General features: G+C 41.0%; 1 protein-coding gene across 1 annotated transcript in view; it reads left to right on the top strand.

Moving 5' to 3' along the window:
* vps53 (VPS53 subunit of GARP complex) overlaps positions 1–19508 on the top strand; it is a 28133-nt gene that overhangs the window by 3425 nt on the left and 5200 nt on the right. The window contains exons 3-20 of the mRNA XM_005720765.1: positions 504–553; positions 650–716; positions 5897–5983; positions 6455–6570; positions 6945–7064; positions 9156–9234; positions 9338–9481; positions 9594–9736; positions 10264–10405; positions 11215–11313; positions 11450–11544; positions 12549–12791; positions 15498–15645; positions 15913–15995; positions 16098–16176; positions 17605–17753; positions 17845–17914; positions 19014–19151. Coding sequence (XP_005720822.1) covers positions 504–553; positions 650–716; positions 5897–5983; positions 6455–6570; positions 6945–7064; positions 9156–9234; positions 9338–9481; positions 9594–9736; positions 10264–10405; positions 11215–11313; positions 11450–11544; positions 12549–12791; positions 15498–15645; positions 15913–15995; positions 16098–16176; positions 17605–17753; positions 17845–17914; positions 19014–19151 — 2052 coding nt within the window. The remainder of the gene's footprint in view (positions 1–503; positions 554–649; positions 717–5896; positions 5984–6454; positions 6571–6944; positions 7065–9155; positions 9235–9337; positions 9482–9593; positions 9737–10263; positions 10406–11214; positions 11314–11449; positions 11545–12548; positions 12792–15497; positions 15646–15912; positions 15996–16097; positions 16177–17604; positions 17754–17844; positions 17915–19013; positions 19152–19508) is intronic.

Below are 19508 nucleotides of genomic sequence, written 5' to 3' on the forward strand. Positions count from 1 at the left end.
CCTCTGGTGCAAATTACTGACCTCTGTCATCATTTTAGGTGGGGGAACTTGCACAATCGGTGGCTGACTAAATACTTTTTTGCCCCACTGTATATCATAACATGTGTATACTCTAGTTCCATAAGGGGTCACTGTAACCCTATAGTTTGTGTTTAGACTGCAGAGGTGAGCACAGTTGTGGAGGCATTTTCGTCCTATTGTGTTATATGCATAATAGTTAGGTTAGGAGTTACACTAGCCCTGTGTAGATCTACTGAACTGACTGTATCATCTGAGACAAAGCTATCTGCTTGTTGAAGCACAAATCTGTGAAAAGCAGCTGCATATGGGTTTATGCTCAGTGTTGTTTTGTGTTAAATGTAACACATGAAATGATACATAGTTAGGAAAATGGAAGAACTTAAAAAACAGTAGTCAACTTGCATTAAAACGCAGATTTTTAAAATGTGTTGGGAAAATTCACTGTATACTTCCCTGATCTCCTGTCTTTGTATTTCCATCAGTCCTTGGCTAATATCGACGATGTGGTAAACAAAATTCGATTGAAGATACGGTGAGTTAGATTTCAGTCAATTTGTTTTTTGTCAATTTTTCTCCTTGTTTGTATCTTACCCTCAGTGTGAATAAATTGCTCTTTCACATTTGGCAGGCGTCTGGATGACAACATCAGGACAGTTGTGAGGGGCCAAACCAATGTAGGCCAAGATGGTAGACAGGTAAGCTGTCCTTGAAATATACTTTGTTTTGGAAATATTGATATAATTGTCCCCCGAGGCATGTATAGCAGGTGTGTTTTATTATGCACCGCTGTTTCTCACAAATCGATGCTAAAACACACACTGAAGACCTTGTAATCCACAGTGGGGGAGACGAAGGAAAGTAATTATGCCCATACATAACATGTCTGTTCATTAGTTGTGGTGTTCAGGCTTACATCCTTCTCCTGAAGTTAAAAGGGTGCCAGTGGCTGTAACAAACTCAGAAGACGCTGCCCCTCCCCCTCTCCTTCTCTTTCGTCTCTCCATATTGCTTCCATGGAAAAGGACAATATGACTCAGATCCATTCCCGCAGCTCACACTGCCCCTTCTTTACGGAAAACACGTCTGTGAAATAGATTCCCGTATGTAAATACTTTGATTTCTTTACAACCCAGGGTTTGGAATCTTTGCCTTTTCTTTAGAGATCATGGCTGGGAAAACAAACAAACAATAAAATCAAAACAAAACGAAAAAACGGCGCCTCCTGATTTAATCCAGGTCCTTGCAAAGTCAGAGTTGTTAAAGTGAATGTGACACCTGGTGGGTGAGCCCTGCGTGTTCTGACCAGTTCATGCGATTAGGTGTGCATTGTCGTCAGGTAGTCTGGCCCGGTGGCCGCGTCTTTCCCAGTTAGCTACTGTTTGGTAGCGGAAACACTTTAAATCCCCTCCAGACCAATAACATTAAACAGTCTCACACAATAATTTTACTTTGTTTTTCCAACCCCACAGAGCCATTCCAACTTTTCCAGGGGGAAAATCCTTTCTGCAGATGGAAAGATGGAGGAGTGTGCATTTCAAGAGGGCAACTGAAACATGCAGACAGCTATAGAGTAAAAACAACAAGATCAGCAATTTTCTTATTTCTGCTATTGACCGAACTTGTTCACTGAGCTCGGCGCATTCCTCCAGTTGAAACCCAAGATAGTTATATTTACAATGAAGGATGGGGTGAGCACATTAGGAAGAGAGAGAAAGTTGAGGCAGTCTGGGTATGACTTCAACTGAGGTTTTTTGGAGTTTCTCTAGAGTTAGACTGTCACATGTGCTGACTGAATATGGATATGTGACTGCCTTAGTGGTCAGAGTCCGGTGAAATACAGATGGGTGAATAAATTGGGTGATAATTGAAGATTGTGTTTTTAGGACTTTAAAAGCTTTTGGGGGCAAATTCACAGTGCACAACCCTGTAGATGTTCTCACCCTCATCACACTAACTTTAGGCTTAACCTTTAAACTGAAAATGTTGGTTTAGTGTCTGGATTATAACCAAAGACTGTGCTCTCATAAGCAGCGACGATTGTTAACGAAGTATTCGGTTCATTTGAAACACAACTTAATGTTCTCTCTCTGCACATGTCTGAGGACCAGGGTGAAATTACAGAGAGCACTGTGCGAGTGGATGTAGCATGAATGTCCAGGAGAGATCTGTTATCTCTCCTCTCTCTTTTCTTTTTAATGAGTCGGTTCGCAAAAATGTGGTAAATTATTATTTTTAATAATCACAAAGCGTTTAGCTTTTTTTTTAACAAAATATCTGCAGGTGCTCAAAGACCCATTTTCTGCAACCACCAGCGTCATCTGTGCTCCAACGGCTGTTTGCCACGTGAAAAGACTAACTGATCACTAGAAAACTCTTTTTCTAATTTGTTTGCTCAGTGTAAAAAAATGAAATTTATTCCTTGCAGGACACTGCAAAAAGTGAACCTTTCATACATGTGCACCACTCCTTCCAAAACAGTGCAAACTGGCTCTAACAAGAATAGAGAGAGAGTGAGTAAGAGGACAAGAGCATCAGAGTTTCTGGTTTGACACCTCGCAGATCCTCAGCTGGCAACCTTGTGAAATTGCACCTATAAGATTAAGAATCTGCATCTTTGTGAAGAAAATGAAACGCTTGTTTTACTTTACTTGCCTTTATGTTTTTTAAACAATAACACCAGATCTTGCACAAGACACTCAATTAGCCAAATGCATTTCTCTTTTTCATCAGCACAAACTTGGTTTATAATAGGATGGTTGCTCCCATTAGCTAAAGAAATGGCAGCAGTGCTCATATGTAGTTTACATGCATGACTTAGTATTACAGATGCTATTATTTAACATGCTAATGATAAAGTTTAATTTTGATGTTTTTGCTAATCTGGCTATATTTTAAATTTACCAGCTTTTGTTTACCAGCCTGCAAGTTTCCCACCACATACAGCTGTCTTTGCATCCTCTCGCCTGCTCGTTGTCATGGCAACGAGGGTTGGTTTTTTTGGGGGGGGGGCGCACACCTGCTCCACAGTCATCTGATTATAACGCCATAGCACTAATGAAGAGGTTATTTTGTGTTTTTCTATAATGAAAATTAAGGACGTTAAATAATTTTGTTTTGAATGGGTTCGAACTGCAGATCAAATATTTGGTATCATTTTCTGCCTACCATTCACAATCCTGTTAACTGGTTGCTGTTTAGGCTTATGGCAGATTGGCACCAGCCACCATCCAAATAATGGTTAAATGACAAAGAAAAAAGTGGCTGGAAGAGGTAAAGAACCAAATAATGATTTGCTGTTGAGTGGCTGGTGCACCGCAACAATAATCTGTTGGTGGCGGCTGTCGTTGTTGAGTCTTTGGATGTTGTGCGTGCTTAAATGATGATTGTATAAACCCCATAAAGGGTGGAGGAAGGTTTTCCTTGGGTTGCTTAGACCACGTCATGCTTTCCTGGCAGCAGTTATGCACAATAACTGCAAATTTCAACTTGTTTATATTAGTAATCAAAGGAAAACTCTTGTTTTTAGAAATTCTGGTGTCTTTTGATTTGGATCACCGTAATAAGTCTCCCTGCACGGTGTTAGGCGCATATTATATCTATGTTACTTTTGGGTTATCTTCCTATTGAGTTGCCTTAGATTGTTAGTTAATGTTCATTTTAAATTGGCTGTTGGGCTTTTATTGTAGTTTCCATGCTTTCATCTTTAGTCTTCTGCAGTCCTGAAGCTATCTCACCATGTGTGTTTTACAGTTTTGTGCAGATGAAGTTCTGAAGAAAAACAGTAGAAGCAGCATAGTAGCTGGCCACTCTTAAATACACAAGAGTGCGTTTGAAAAATGCTGCCTTTGATATTATTTTCTGTTACATTTGGCTATAGCAACCCTTTTTTAACATGAGTGGCGATTTCCTGAGCTTTTCTTCTCTGTCTAAATTGTCTCAGTGAAATGTACACGAAAGCTGCTCAGGCAGCGTTTCAGCTGTTGATCAGATTTATTGTGTTTGGCGCAGAACTCAAAAGTAACATTAAATATGCCCTTTACTTTTAAACGCTGAGAGTCTGCCAGAGGGAGAGGTAAAATGCATCCCAACTGCGTTCAAACAATGAATCGAAGCTCTCCGCTTCTTGTCTGCTCTCCATAATACAGTCTGTGTGCGCCATGGAACATGTGCAGCTTATTGCATGTTAGGGACACACTGGTTTGGATGTGCGTGTTTTTGTGAGTGCAGATAACATCTCTGGCATAGAGGCGCCTGCTGGGCAGTGGTCTCTCTCAGCTTTCCTCAAGGCTAAATACAGGAAATGAGCGCTAGGAAGCGAGCCAGATTGACTCAGCTGAGTCTGCATGAGCGACAAATTTCAGCTTGGGAAGTTTAAGCCTCTTGTGCGCGCACTTTGTTTGTTTAAGATGTGCTCCAGGGATCCTCTTTAAAGATTCAGTGGCACTTCTTTCTCCCAAACATCAGATCAAAGAGGGATCACTTAACCTCTAATTTTTTCCAATTAATTACTCAGCTTGCATAAAAAGCGAAGAAAAGGATACATGAGAGGCTGGATAAATAGCTAGATGCCGTTTTAATAGAAGAACTTTCATGTTAAAACACCCTCTGCAGGATTAAAGGCCAAATCAGTGTTTCGTGACTACTTGAACTGGTCATAGTGTGTCATCTTTACTTTGCTGAATGCCTCCCTAGGAGGCTGTCAGTAATCACAGCTCTTTGACACCAAACAGGAAGGAAAATTAATCCCCTGCTGTCAGTGCAAGCTGTATTTATATGTCTGTGCGGTGGTTGTTGGTGGTACAGCCACAGTTTTGTGTGCATTTGTTAACTCGATGTCCACTTGTTTCTCAGAGGTGCTTTTAAAAGTGGTAAATTCCTTGCACAGCTGGTGCCGGCTGTTAGCATTCCTTCTGTGCAAAAGAGTCCGAGGCCAGTCGAAGCTGCGTCTGCAGAGCTGCCACAGCATCGGGCCAAATGAAGCCCGTTACCTTGGCATCAGATGTCAGAGCAAAATCTGGACCATCAAAGAACAGCTGCCATGTCAGATGATGGGGAAATATTAGAATGGCACCTCAGCTATCTGACACTTTCCACTGTATAATGTTATCTAATCTGCCCTGGCTTAATAGGCTGTTAAAGCTGCTAATGATGTCTTTAGCCTTTATAGTGACAGCATTTATGCAGTGCTTAGCCTTATGGCATACGTGTCAACTTAGGATCTATCAGTGTCAGATATTGAGTTAGCGTGTCAGTAAAACACACAATTAGTATGTTTGACATTGCTCCATTCCAGAGCTGGGAATAGGCATTAGCGTGATGGTTTGTCACCTGGGCCAAAGCCAGTGTTGTGACCAGATTAATTAATTTAAAAACAAATCCCATGAAAGTTTGACCCACAACTGCAAATGACAGACAAATATTGCAGCCAACACCTGCTTCTCACAACAAAACATCATTAGATGTTTTTATAGAAAGTTGATGTTTTTATTTGAAGTGACATATTTTAATTAAAAGTTTGCTAAAAGAATAAATCAAATTTGACCATCTGCTCCTAACAGACTTTCCGTCTTCTCTGCTAATGAATTTGAGTTGTTTGTATGTTGTTGTTGTTTTGTGGGGGGGCGTCTGTGTGTTGTTCACACATAGCATGATGGTGGAGACAACATTGTACTTCATGAAGAAGCACCAAACATTTGTTGGCCTTTTCTCCCTCTTGTTATGTATTCTGCTCTAATGGTTGACCAGGAAGCAAGCAGAAAACTCTCTGTCCACTTGGTCAAACCTTGGCATGCAAATACTGTGTGAGATTAATTGTTTTAGTGGTTCTTGCGCAGTAGAAGTCTTCTTATCATGTTGCTCTGTTTATTTTGTGCAGGCTTTGGAGGAGGCCCAGATAGCTATCCAGCAGCTCTTTGGAAAAATCAAAGACATCAAGGACAAAGCTGAGAAGTCTGAACAAATGGTACACACAACAACACACACGTATACAAACACACAAAGGTTTCTGAAGCTCACTGGGGATTTGACCCTAGCAGATGGGAGCTACCGTTTGTGTCCTCCTTGTTACAAGAGAGACAGTGCGGCAAGTTATTTAAAGTCCAGGTAATGTGCCGTCCGTGTGTCTTTGTGTTACAAGAGTCCAGGGAAGGCCAGTAGGATGAGTGTTTACAAAGAAGATGGGATGGGATTGTGAGGGGGAGGAGTGGCAAGCTGACTCTCCCTTAGGAGGCAAAAATAGTTTCTCAAAGCAGTGGGTGTGCCGTTAATCCTGCTCTGTCTTTCTGGCATATTGCATCACAAGGCGCACTCACCTTTTTGTGCTTCTTCCTTTCCCTTTTGTGTGCTTTGACCTCCTCCTTCATTCCATGTTGTTTTCCCCACCCTTTCTCCTTGTGGGTTATTTGCCTGTCCTGTCTGACTTGTTCCCGCACAGGTCAAGGAGATAACGAGGGACATAAAGCAGTTGGACCATGCCAAGCGCCACCTCACTACTTCCATCACCACCCTGAACCACCTGCACATGCTGGCGGGGGGTGTCGACTCTTTAGAGTGGGTATACTTAAATCTAGGAACAGAAATACTCAGAAAGTTCCCCATCGTGATAACGAGTGATTTAGTGTATGATCTGCACCGATGCGATGGTACAGTTGGGTTTACTACAGTGTTATAAGTGGTGCAGAAAAACATTTTTAAGCTTCTACTGCATACTGCAGCACGTGAAACTGAAACAAGAACATTTCATATAGACAGAAGCAATAACTGCATGATATACAGTGAGTAGCATGCTGCTAGAATTCTGCTGGACTGATTTGGATGAACGTTATATAGAGAAATTTGGCCCAACTACTTTACACCTGCAGTTACAGAGTACAGGTTTTGATAGTTTTTAAAAATGTTATACTTGCACACATTTTATGTTCCAGAGCCATGACCAGGAAGAGGCAGTATGGGGAGGTGGCCAACTTGCTGCAGGGAGTGGTCAACGTGCTCGAACATTTCCACAAGTATATGGGCATACCCCAGATCAGACAGCTTTCAGAGAGGTAACTTATACGAATGAACACATGCACACCAGCCACTTTATAAGGTATATGTGTTCGAGTTTGAGTTCAAGCTCACATGGGCAATCTCTGGTGAGAATCTCATTTTTAGTAGCCACAGGGTGATTTCTTCTTACAGCTGAAAAACGGTTGAAAACTGGTTACACTAGTAGATGAAGTATGTTGCTTATTGCATCCTGTTTATGCAGATATTGCACACATACAGGGAAACACGGGAAGGAAACTCACTGAATAGGGTTGCATTATGCCAGAATTTCTTCCATTGTGAGAGAGAAGGGACACACTATTTCTGAGGCTGTTTTTATCTCCATGTACTCCTTTTGTGTATGTGTGTGGAAAAAGCATTTTTTCACACCATGTTCTTGAGATTAATCGCTCTTGCGGTGTCTCTCATCAGTCTCGTACCTCTAACGCAATTCTTCATTTGAGGATGTTTGTTCAGTCTTGAGTCAGTCATGCCAATATCTGAAGGTTGCCTCACACAGAGATTTACACACACACACACACACACACACAAAGACAAAGACAAAGACGTGCAGGCACAGTTCTTAGCTGTGCTGTTGTTGTTTCACAAAGCTCTTCCCAAATTTCCATTTTTACTAATATTTTCCAAGAACACCAGAATCAGTATGGGACATATTAAGCTGGTTAATATTCAGGTTCAAAGCAAAAGCTGATCCCTAAAAACAAAAAAACATAATAAGATGACCTTCTGTTCTGTTATGATTGAGGTGTGGTAGACAGTGTTCATACCAAATAACAGCTGCGTGGAAGAAGTGACTCTGCTGGAGAGAAGGATGAGAGGAAAGACATGGGGAAGATATGAAGGCAGGGCTGACAGCTGGATGCTGGACAGTCAATAGAAAGTATCAAGACCTCTCCTAGAGGAACACGTCCTACACAGACTGTAGCCTCTGGGGAATACACATTTGCAACCGCACAGCCACAGATGGCAGACGCAGACAAGAGAATGCTGCACAGATAAAACATGAACAAGAATGGGTATATGAGAAGGGATTAGGGATCCCATGCGAAGTACAAAGGTGGCATGAGTGACAAAAAACACTGGAATTTCAATGTGGTGATAATTTCAGATGTCAAGGTTTCTTCAGGCAGTGCGGTTTAACGAAGTTAAATGAAAAAACATGTACACTGCTTCAAATCTAAAAAAAAAAACCCCAGATATTTCGGTTCAATTTTTTTTTTCTCATTAAGTCATGTTCTAAAAATGTCAACTTAACTGGCTAATATGCACGTTATAGCTATGTGACAGGCTCTCTTTGACATTCCTCTATTTAATTCACTGAGAAATTAACCTTTTTTGTTCAGACAGTACTTTGAACCATGACTAAATGGAGCCAGTGTAGCTGTCACCTTTGAGCAAGTTTAACTTTGATTATTTTTTAATAAGCCTTTCTCACTTTATCGCTTAATGCTTTTTTTTTTTCTTCTTCTTTTTCCTTTTTTTTCTTCCCCCATCTGAGTCATACTGCTCAACCGTGGTAAGATAGATGCCACAGAAATCACTGTGAGCTGTGGAGTCCCCGTATAATTAGAGTCTTATGTTCTGCAGCCAATCAGGACAGCCGTAGATGTTCAGACAACAACATCCAAATGCGATGTTGCATCTCCACCCTCTCCTGTTTATTTGAAATGACCGTCGTGCCATTGGATGCTGTGGATGTCTGCAGGCGGATACAAACATCTTCAAGGAACAGCCAAACTGGCCTTTTTATTTATTTATTTAATATTTTTTGAAAGTATTTTACCCTGTTGAGTCTTTATGTTTTTTGTAGCAGTTCAAAAACACAGTTGGTCATTATGTGTAAGTGAAAGGCTGACGGCTGTAAAAAGTTTTCCCGTTTGACTTTTTGACAAGAACTTAAATAAGGGATCTGCTAACTGGCTGTTAGTCATGAAAGGTCTCAGTCACAGTAGCTAGTGAACCGAAATATGTCTGCCTCTGTTCTCTGTTGTTCAGTATTTTTGGAGGCTAACATTAAAATGCTGTAATTTCAGCAAAATGGACTGAGATAACAGTTAATTGCTCAATGACCATTTTGACCTGTCTAGAGTAAAGGCGGCACAGAGTGAGCTGGGGACTCAGATCTTGGCAGATTTTGAAGAAGCCTTCCCCTCACAGGGCTCGAAGGTAAATATCTCCACCCAAACTCTCCATTTTCATGTGCCTACTTTCCTTATCTACCTCTATTTTAGAACAAACACATCTTTCATGTCCCGAACTATTCTTATAGAGACCAGGTGGGCCCAGTAACGTGCTGAGGGATGCCTGTCTGGTGGCAAATGTACTCGACCCACGCATCAAGCAAGAGATCATCAAGAAGTTTATTAGGCAGCACCTCTCAGAGTATCTGGTCCTCTTCCAGGAAAATCAAGACGTAAGAACTGGGGAGGAAAAAATGGGTTTTTATTTACTGTATGGTTCCATAATAGAGAGGGGGAACCAGGTCAAATCTCATTCTAAAAGAAATGGCTGTCCCTGTTTATCAGGTTGCTTGGCTCGACAAGATCGATCGCCGCTATGCCTGGATCAAGCGCCAGCTGCTGGACTATGAAGAAAAATATGGACGCATGTTTCCTGAAGAGTGGTGCATGACGGAGCGTATCGCCGTGGAGTTCTGCCACATCACCAGGTATAGACGTACAGTAAAACCTGGAATTTAAAACCCATCTGGAGGCATGTGTTGACACAAAAATTAGGTTATGAGTTACACTGTGCATAACTGGTCTAATTTATGCCGATTAGCAAACACTGTGTGTCTGTCCAGCCGAGAAGAATTTGAATGAAGTTATCCAGGCAGAAATCGAGAAATTGCTTGTTAGGACTTTTTGGCTTTATGAAAAGAACCCCGCTGTTATGGTGTGCCAGGCCTGACTCCGGGATCCGGTACAACTTTCTGCGCAGTTGACGTAGGTGGCCTACATGAGCAGTGACCTAGTGGGAAACACTTCTCGGTCTCTTTTTTTTTTTCTCCCCTTCAACTACATGAGAAGACGTCGAAGTAAGCGGGCACCATGTGTTGCTACTGGGAATGAAAAACATCTGGCCCAAATTGCAGCAGTGTCAAACATTTTGGGATGTCAAATTATAGAAATTAGAGGTAACGCGCTCAAATTGACACTATGTCCGTGTTTTGTGTGTGTTTTCGGTTTCTCCCAGGGCTGAGCTAGCCAAAGTGATGCGAACACGGGCTAAGGAGATTGAGGTGAAACTGCTTCTGTTTGCCATTCAGAGGACCACAAACTTTGAGGGCTTGCTGGCCAAACGCTTCACGGGATGCACTTTGACGGACGTACCTGGAGTAAGAAAAACACACAGAGACGAACAATACCCACCTAACAATACACGTTTTAAGGCTAAAAATATCCACATGCAAATACAGTTTAGATGTAGCAAATTTGATCATAATTGCAACATTAAAAGCACTCTTCAGTCACACCTTCCTTGTTATATAAAAAGCCGTCTAAATACTCTGACAGGGGAAACTGATGCAAAACATGTGCTCTCCAGTTGGGAACTTAACACTCACTGAAATACTTCCAGTTGGCTTTGTTGTAGTTGAAGCCAACTGGAAGGCTACAGATTAATCCCAGTCAGTCAAAACATATCTTCATTTTTTTTTCTATTTCTTGTTTATATACATAAAACTGTTGATTTGTAGCTAATTTTGCTCACACGCACACTGAGTGCTTTTTGGTGTGTCACAGCCTAAAGAAACCTTTTAATCCAGGTCATTCTGCCATGTGGAGGTGGAAGTGATAAACACAGAAATGGATGGATTATGAGGGGTGTGATTAGTTTTGCCATGGCCAAGTAGGCCAGGCTTGTTCAGGACTGATAATGTTTAGGCTAGACAGAGTCCCTCTTGTCTTCAGTTCAATTAACACCCTTGCTGGTTTGGTTATTCAATCGGGGATTTGGTTGAGTGGAATTTAATTATTGGAGGTGCAGATTTATGAAAGCCTGGTCTGTGCTGACAAAAAGGTGATAAATCCTGAATTTAATATTAAACAGCTTTGTTATATTTAATATAATAATATGTAATAGATATGCCACAAATTCTTTAGTGAGAATCAAGCTATTACATGCTCTATTATTCTATTTTTACAGCAGAAGAGGCCAGACAGCCCACTAGACCCAACTAACCCCTTTCTGGAGGATGAGCCAGGAGAGGAGGCCGGCACAGAAAAGGATGAAGATCTGACTAAGGTAAGTTAACCTGGATTGACCTTATTGACATTCTTCGCAAAGTAATTGCGCTCTCAGATATTTCCTCCTTTTGATGAATAACTTTCTTGAGGCTAAACAAAAATGTCCTGTCACCTTTATTCTCTGATTCTTTTAGCCAAAGAAGCCCAAAGCTCCAGACAACCCTTTCCATGGCATTGTCTCCAAATGCTTTGAACCTCATCTATACGTCTACATAGAGTCCCAAGACAAGTGAGCAACACACACTCATAGAAGCAGGAAAGATCTAATTGGATCAGAGTACACAAACCCAGAATTGGGAGCAGGTTGTGTGTAAAGCTGGCACATGCATACTTTTTCCATTGCCCACTCATCAATCAGACCCCCCTTCCCCTCCTTCCTATTCTACTTCACTCCCTTTTTTTCTGTCTTTCCATCCGTTGTTCCTCTATCCACTGTGGCATAAATGTTTCCCATTAGCTCCACAACCACAGACAGTGAGCGAAAGAGAGAGGGAGGTTGAGTAAGTGCTGCCGCAGCAGATCTGCCTATTTTCTTTCCCACCTCTTTATGTTTTTTTTCTTTTTTGGTAGCCTTTCTTCAGGCCCCCTTTATGTAATACATGTTTCAGTTTTGTTTCTCTTGATCCATATTATATTTTTTTATAACCCTCTTTCTCCAAGTCTGATTTTCCTTCTCTTTATTCCTCCTGCCTGTTTTCTTTTCTTTTTACCTCCCCTTTCACTTTTTTACCACCACCCTTACGTCCTCAGTCAGTCACTCCCCTCCCCCAGTGTTGGTGATGGCTCCTGTAACAGTTCTGGAACTGTGGTGCTTGCATGCAGCCCCTGGTTCTTGGCTCTTTGGAGCGTTAAATAGTGTTTGTCTGTCCAAGGGGATGGGATTGACCTATTCTGCAGCTACAGCCTTACAGGCAACGGCCAGATCAGCTTGTCCCCAGTGGGACATAGCAGAAGAGAACAGTGGCCTGCTTGTTTTGTCCTTGGCTTTAGTTCCTTGATTCAGCAGGAGTGGGCCACACCAACTGGCTGTGGACCTGTTGACTGCAGCGCTGATTATTTTGATGCTTAAACTAGTTTCTCCTATTTATCCGTCTCACTCGGTCTGCTTGATAGTTCGTCCATGAATCGATATATGGAGAAAAAACACAATCCTGTTTTAATTAAATAGATTTAATTAATTTCACAAGACCCTACTTCATGCATGGGTGCTTGCTTTCTTTTCTGTTTCTGCAGGAATCTGGGTGAGCTGATTGACCGGTTTGTGGCTGATTTCCGGGCACAAGGCCCTCCCAAGGCTGGCACGGAGGAGGGTGGAGCAGTACTGCCCAGCTGTGCTGACCTGTTTGTCTATTACAAAAAGTGTATGGTGCAGTGCTCCCAACTAAGCACTGGAGAACCGATGATAGCCCTCACAACCATCTTCCAGAAATTCCTCAGAGAGTATGCCTGGAAGATCCTCTCTGGCAACCTGCCTAAGTAAGACCGTTTCAGGTTTTCAGTCTAAATTAAAAACGATATGTCTAAAATGTAATTGGTAAAAGTTATATTATCAACATGACCCTTTCAGTGGTTCTCTGCAACACTTTACACATAAGTAAAAAAAGAACTAGCATGACATTGTTAAAGATGCTGAATCCACACAAAAACAAAAATCAGACTTTGAAATATATGAGTAATTTTCAACAATTTCCATCAATGACACATATTTATTTGGGATTACCATTTCCTAAACAAGAGTGTCACACCCATACACTGTTGCTGGGACCGTTTAGCAGTTCAGTCTGAAACTAACATCCTCAGTCCTCGCTCTGTTTGATGAATGAGAATAGCGTGTTGTAAGCAATCTGGAGTTGGTTAAGCTGTGGCAAAACCCAAAATGCTACCAGCAAAAACATCTCTGCCTCACTGGCCACTTAAGAACTCATCACTAGCTTTGGTGTGTACACACACACACACACAAGCGTATGCTTTGCACTGTAATTACACACTTGAGCGTGGCGACTAATGCATACCATGTTCTGACTTGTATACATACACTGTCATAGATGCACTCAGACTCTTTGCAAGTGTGTTTACTTAAAGACACCCGTCCAGTGTGGTGTGCTGTGAATTGGTTTTGGAAGAGCCCCTAGAATGGAGGTTGAGCTGTGTTGTGGTTTTAAACACATATTTTGTTTTGACATTTATTAATGACTGGGTCGTCTGTGAAGTCTCACTGGCCCAGTGGTCCACATTTGTGTCTCAGTTACAAATAGTAATGGATTCTTTACCAGTGTTTTATTTTATTCTTTAAAGGAGTTCTCTTTAAAGCTCAGTAGAAAAGAGGATCCACATCTGCTAGATTCATGAAGAAGAATAAAAAAACATCCCGAGGTCAAGATTGCATAACTTAATGGCATAGAGTAATTCATTGTCTCAAATTGTAAACAATGTGAAGTCCCACCACAAACATTTCAATTACAATACAATGCAAGCACAAACAATATACCACAGTCTTTGTTTTTATTTACAGTTTGTTTTTTTTTGTTTTTGTTTTTTGTATATTCATAGTTTTTGTCAAATGGTGTGTTTGTGTGCTTTAATAAAGTACATTTTAGTCCATGACCAGGACTTATTACAAAACTGCAAGGCAGAACGTACCTGCTCGGTGCCCTCTTATAAGTATAATAAATCAGCTCTTGCCTTGGAAGATATCCAACCACAGCACTTCAGCATTCTTATTCCTTCTTTCTCACACCGTCCTTCTCTCACGCATATTTGAGTTTCTTGGCCTAACTGGTACAGCACTCTCAGGGCTGTATAAGTACCTTCTTAAATGAACACATTTTGTCATCACGGGAGGCTCCTGGTCTATCTCTTCCCCAGTTAACCACGGTGTGCCTCAAGGCAGAGCTAATGGTTATCGCCCTCAAGGCCCTACTCCGGAAGATAGGAGTTGTACCCATTGTTATTGACAGTTGCACCATCTAACAGTTCCCTGAAGTTTGCAACCTGGGTATCATTCTAGACTCCACAGTTTCATTCCATGCTCATATCAAATCTGTCACCAGAATATTTTTTCCACCTAATGAACATCGCTTGACTTTGGTCATCACTCAATGACTATGTAGTAGAAACCCTCATCCATGCCTTTGGATATCTGACAAAGCCCTGGACAGACTCCAGTATGTCCAGAATACAACTGCCAGGCTTCTAACATGCACCAAGCTCTGACAACAAATCGCCCCCACCCCCATAAATCTCCTCTGGCTCGCGGTTAAGTCACGCATCATTTACAAGATCCTTCTTCTCACTTATAAATCCCTTAATGTCCTGCCCCCTCAGTACCTGTTCGATCTCCTTCACCCACACACATAGTCTCAAATCCTGCGATACTCAGCCATGGATCTGATTTCTGTTCCTTGCACAAACCTCCATATTTATGGGGATACAGTCTTCACCCACCCAGTGTTTCTTCCATCTGAGCTCTGCAGTGTCCTGTTAGTAGACTATTATTATCATTATTATTATTATTTTAGCCAGTCAAAGAAAAAAATATAAATCAACAGAAATATCCACTGCGGTAATGTGGAAAACTGTTTTGTTGTCTGACAAATCAAAATGTAAAAAAAATCTTTCTTCTTGTCACAAACCAACATCCATTATAGTGTTCAATGCTTTAGTGTATGTAACATGACAGCACATTAATCCTGACCAAGCTATTTAGCCGTTTTGTAGCAACATACTCGCTGATTTCAGGGAGATGATGCCTCACTATGTTCTGCATTTATTTCAACAGAGACCAGGTGCTAAATTGACCGGCCTGCAGGCCTGACCTTTCACCCACTGAAAACCTTTGATAAATTACACACATGAAAAAATAAAAATACCACAACACTGAAATTCTGTACCAAGGAAGAATGGGAAAATGTTATTTGTCTCCTCAGTTCCCAAGTGCTGACAGTGTTGTTAAAAGAAGAGGTGACGTGATATCATCATAAATATAATATAATGTTAATTGATCTACATTTTACAGAGCACTTTTTTTTCTTAATAGGGTTGTAAAGTATGTTATAAAGCCTTAAAGATTTTTTTTTCTCCTCTTGTATTTTGCTCGGACCAGCCATGACCCCTCTGTCTCTTTCTGTTTTATCTCTTTCCACTGCTGATTTTCTCCCTCTCATTTTGTCAATCTCTGTCCAGATCCAGCACTAACAGCGGGGGTCTTACCATCAGCAGCCTGTTGAAAGAAAAAGAAGTCTCTGAAGCAGCAAAGTTCACTGTAGACGAGCTCTGCCTGATCTGTAGCATTCTGAGCACTGCGGAGTACTGTCTGGCTACAACACAGCAGGCATGTACACATATGGTGCATCAAGTAACTTAGATCTTCATCAGCAAAAGAAATACCTTTGGGAGCATGCAACGTGTCCATCATGTTGACAGTTAACAGAATGACACGTTTGATCAGGAAAACATTCATGATTAAAGCCTTAAAGGTTTCATCCATTCTGTCCTTTCACACAGACAATTTAAAAAAGACATTTGATGTTTTCTTAGTAAAGACCATTTATTTGTCTGTTTATGTGCACATTCATGTTTTTGTCTGTTTGTGTTCCAGTTGGAAGAGAAGCTGAAGGAGAAGGTAGATAAAGTCTTGGTAGAGAGAATCAATTTGACGGGGGAGATGGACACATTCAGCACGTACGTGACAACTGCAAACCGGCTTTTATTTCTTCTAAAAAAAAAAAGCCTAGCTGCTATTATGTGAAGAGTGTGACGATTTCCCTTTTCATGTGTTCACAGTGTGATCTCAAATAGTATCCAGCTGCTTGTGCAGGATCTTGATGCTGCTTGTGATCCTGCACTAACTGCTATGAGCAAGGTTGAGCACAATCATGCACTCACACATTCAGCTCGTATTGTAAATACGCTACGTTGCCAAAAGTATTCACTCACCCACTCAGATCTTTGAATTCAGTCGTTCCAATCAGTTTCATGGCCACAGCTTATAAAATCAAGTACCTAGGCATGCAGACAGCTTCTACAAGTACAGTGGAACCCCGGCTTACGAAGACCCCGTTTAACGAAAAATTCAAGTTACGAAGGCACTTAACGGCAATATTTTTTGCCCGTGGTACGACAAAATGCCCGTGTAACGAAATCCGTTTGAGAAATGCGTTTCACTGTTCCACGTGAAAGATGTATTGTTGTTGCAGTGCGCTATTTCGTGTGCTTTTCGTTTGCAATCAGCCTATTTTTCATTCATAATGGGGCCGGCATAAAGCATAAATATGAGCGAGTTTAAAAAAAAATGTTAAAAAAATATCATTGCACAGTTTACGTACGTACATTAATTAACGTAAATGTAAGTTTTCGTTTTAAAGTTTAGAATTAAATTCCATAATGTTATGTACATGTACACGTACGTATGTATGCATGCATACGTATGCTGTCTTCAGCCAGCATCGCCTCACTTAAAAGGCAATGGAAAAAGGAGCTTCGACTTATGATAATTTTGACCCTCTGGAACAAATTAATTTCATAAGTCGGGGTTCCACTGTATTTGTGAAAGAATGGGTCGCTCTCAGGAGCTCAGTGAGTTCCAGCAGGCGATCGTGATAAGATGTCACCTGTGCAAGAAGTCCAGTTGTGAATTTTCCTTGCTACTAAATATTTCAGAGTCAATTGTTAGTGGTGTTATAACAAATGGAAGTGACTGGGAAAGTGGTGGGCCACATAAAATCACAGAGCAGGGTCACATAGGCACATAGTGCACAGAGGTTACCGACTTTCTGCAGGGTGTTTGGGGATGGCCCCTTCTTCTTCCAACATTACTACACACCAGTTTAAAAAGCAAGGTCCGTAATGGCATGGATTAGTGAGTTTGGTGGGGAACAACTTGACTGGCCTGCACAGAGTCCTGACCTCAAACTGATAGAACCCTTTTGGCATGAATTAAAACAGAGCCAGGCCTTTTGGTCCAACATCAGTGTGTGGCTCAAAGATTCCCACAAACGCACTCCTAAACCTTGTGGAATAGCTTCCCTGAAGAGCTGACGTCATATTAAACCCTATGGATTAAGAATGGGACGTCACTGAAGATCATATGTGTGAAGACAGACAAGCGAGTACTTTTGGTATTATAGTGTATTTTTAGAAATCCCCAAAAGATCGTTGTTTTGGGAATGTCTGTTTGTCAAAAATCTTCATTAAGAAAAACAGTAGAGTTCGCTTTATTTCAGTGCATTTAAAGGATTTATTGTATTAACCAGATGGTAAATATGCTAAACTTCTAATTCTCCGCCTCTAGATGCCGTGGCAGAGTGTGGAGCATGTTGGTGACCAGAGTCCTTATGTGACATCCATTATAATGCACATTAAACAAAATGTGCCAATCATCAGAGACAATCTCGCCTCCACACGCAAATATTTCACGCAATTCTGCATCAAGTTCACAAAGTACAGTGCATAAGCACACATTTACACTGTTATTAGCCCTGTGTGAAAGCTCCTGTTTGTTGATATATTTGTCATTTCTTTCTATCCTTAGTTCTTTCATTCCCAAATTCATCAACCACTTGTTTAGATGTAAGCCTATCAGCATGGTGGGAGCTGAACAAGTAAGTTTCATTTATTGCAATCTGTATTAAGATGCATTACTGTTGTGATGCATATACAATGAGGGCCTTACAGTGTTTTTATAGCTTTGCCTCTTTACACCACCACAAGGGATTTAAAACCAAACAATTAAAATGTGACTTTCCTTTTTACTTTAAAGGGTTTAACAAAAGTATTATTATTATATATAGTTATTATTATTAACTATGTAGGACTTAGAGTCATTTTTATGTGTCATCCTCCCCAGTCAGAGGGCCTGTTCCTTTGTTATTTCATTACAAAGCATATACAAGATCTGGAGTTAAGTGGGGTGTTTTCTTTTCTGAAACTCAATGTGAGGTCCAAAAAGTTGATGATGCAGGTGAAGGCGGTCACCATTAGGCTGGAAAAACAAAATCGACCTATTAGAAACTTAAGAGTGGCCAAATCAGCAGTCTGGTACATTCATTCAAGTATTGTATAAATGCACTGGCCAGGACAATGACTGTCAACGGCCTGGAAGGCCGCTGAAGACAACTAAAATGGCTTATCGCAACATTTTTCCTTGTTTAATAAAACGCTCTTGACAACATCCTCATTTTCTTCACTTTGAAAACTTGAGAAAATGATACACCTACCTTCTCAAGACAACTGTCAAAGAGGTAGATATATCATTAACAAAGACTACAATCAAGAGACTCCTGTATGAACATAAATACAAAGTGTTGCAAATGAATGGTTATACTCAGGATTAGAGTTTGCCAGAAAACATCTATTGAATGACCTGATATCAGACTGACAGGAAAATAAAGTGATGGAGAAGGAGTAAAATAGCTTTGATCTAAGTCAAATCACATCATCTATCAAACATGGTGGAGGCACCGTTATGAGCGGGGCATGTTGGATTTCTAAAACAGTTAATGCAATACCATTTAAAGCCCTTAAATTAAAGCTGAAAGTCTGCACTTTAGTCACATCACGATAGGTTGATTTAAAATCCACTGTTGTGGTGAACAGAAAACCCCTACTGTAATTGTCTGAAAAGTTATGGCTCTTGGATACATTTACTTGCGATTGATTGTATAAGGCTGAGTTTAAGTCTTGTGCAAACTATCCCACCAGCTTCTCCTCGACACTCACTCCTTGAAGACGGTCCTGTTGGATCTGCCCTCCATAGGCTCCCAGGTGCTCCGCAAGGCACCTGCCAGCTACACCAAGATAGTGGTTAAAGGCATGACTCGTGCAGAGATGATACTTAAGGTAAGGAGTGGGAGGGGTGGCATTAATGTGAGCTTGACTTCGGTGCAGCTGTTTGATTCAGGCACGTATTTCCTGGCAGCTTTCAAGTGAATGTTTGTGCAAGTATGAAAACAATCCCAGTTAACCGTCCTTAAATGTATGCTGGAAAACCACTTAACCTTGCTTCTTAGGCCGCTGGTTTACACTTCTTGCATAAACCAAGAATCTTAAACCGATGGATTTAAATGAGAGCTTTAAATACCATATAGTTAAACTTAAACACAGTATCAATGATAGTCATTTTTTATGGGTCACTTAAGATTTTATTATATCTAACTTAGGTGGCTAAATTCCTGCTGGCCTTTTTTTTTTAACAAC

The sequence above is a fragment of the Pundamilia nyererei genome, unplaced genomic scaffold (genome assembly GCF_000239375.1).
Source record: "Pundamilia nyererei isolate P.nyererei 1_Seehausen unplaced genomic scaffold, PunNye1.0 scaffold00003, whole genome shotgun sequence".
Taxonomy (NCBI): domain Eukaryota; kingdom Metazoa; phylum Chordata; class Actinopteri; order Cichliformes; family Cichlidae; genus Pundamilia; species Pundamilia nyererei.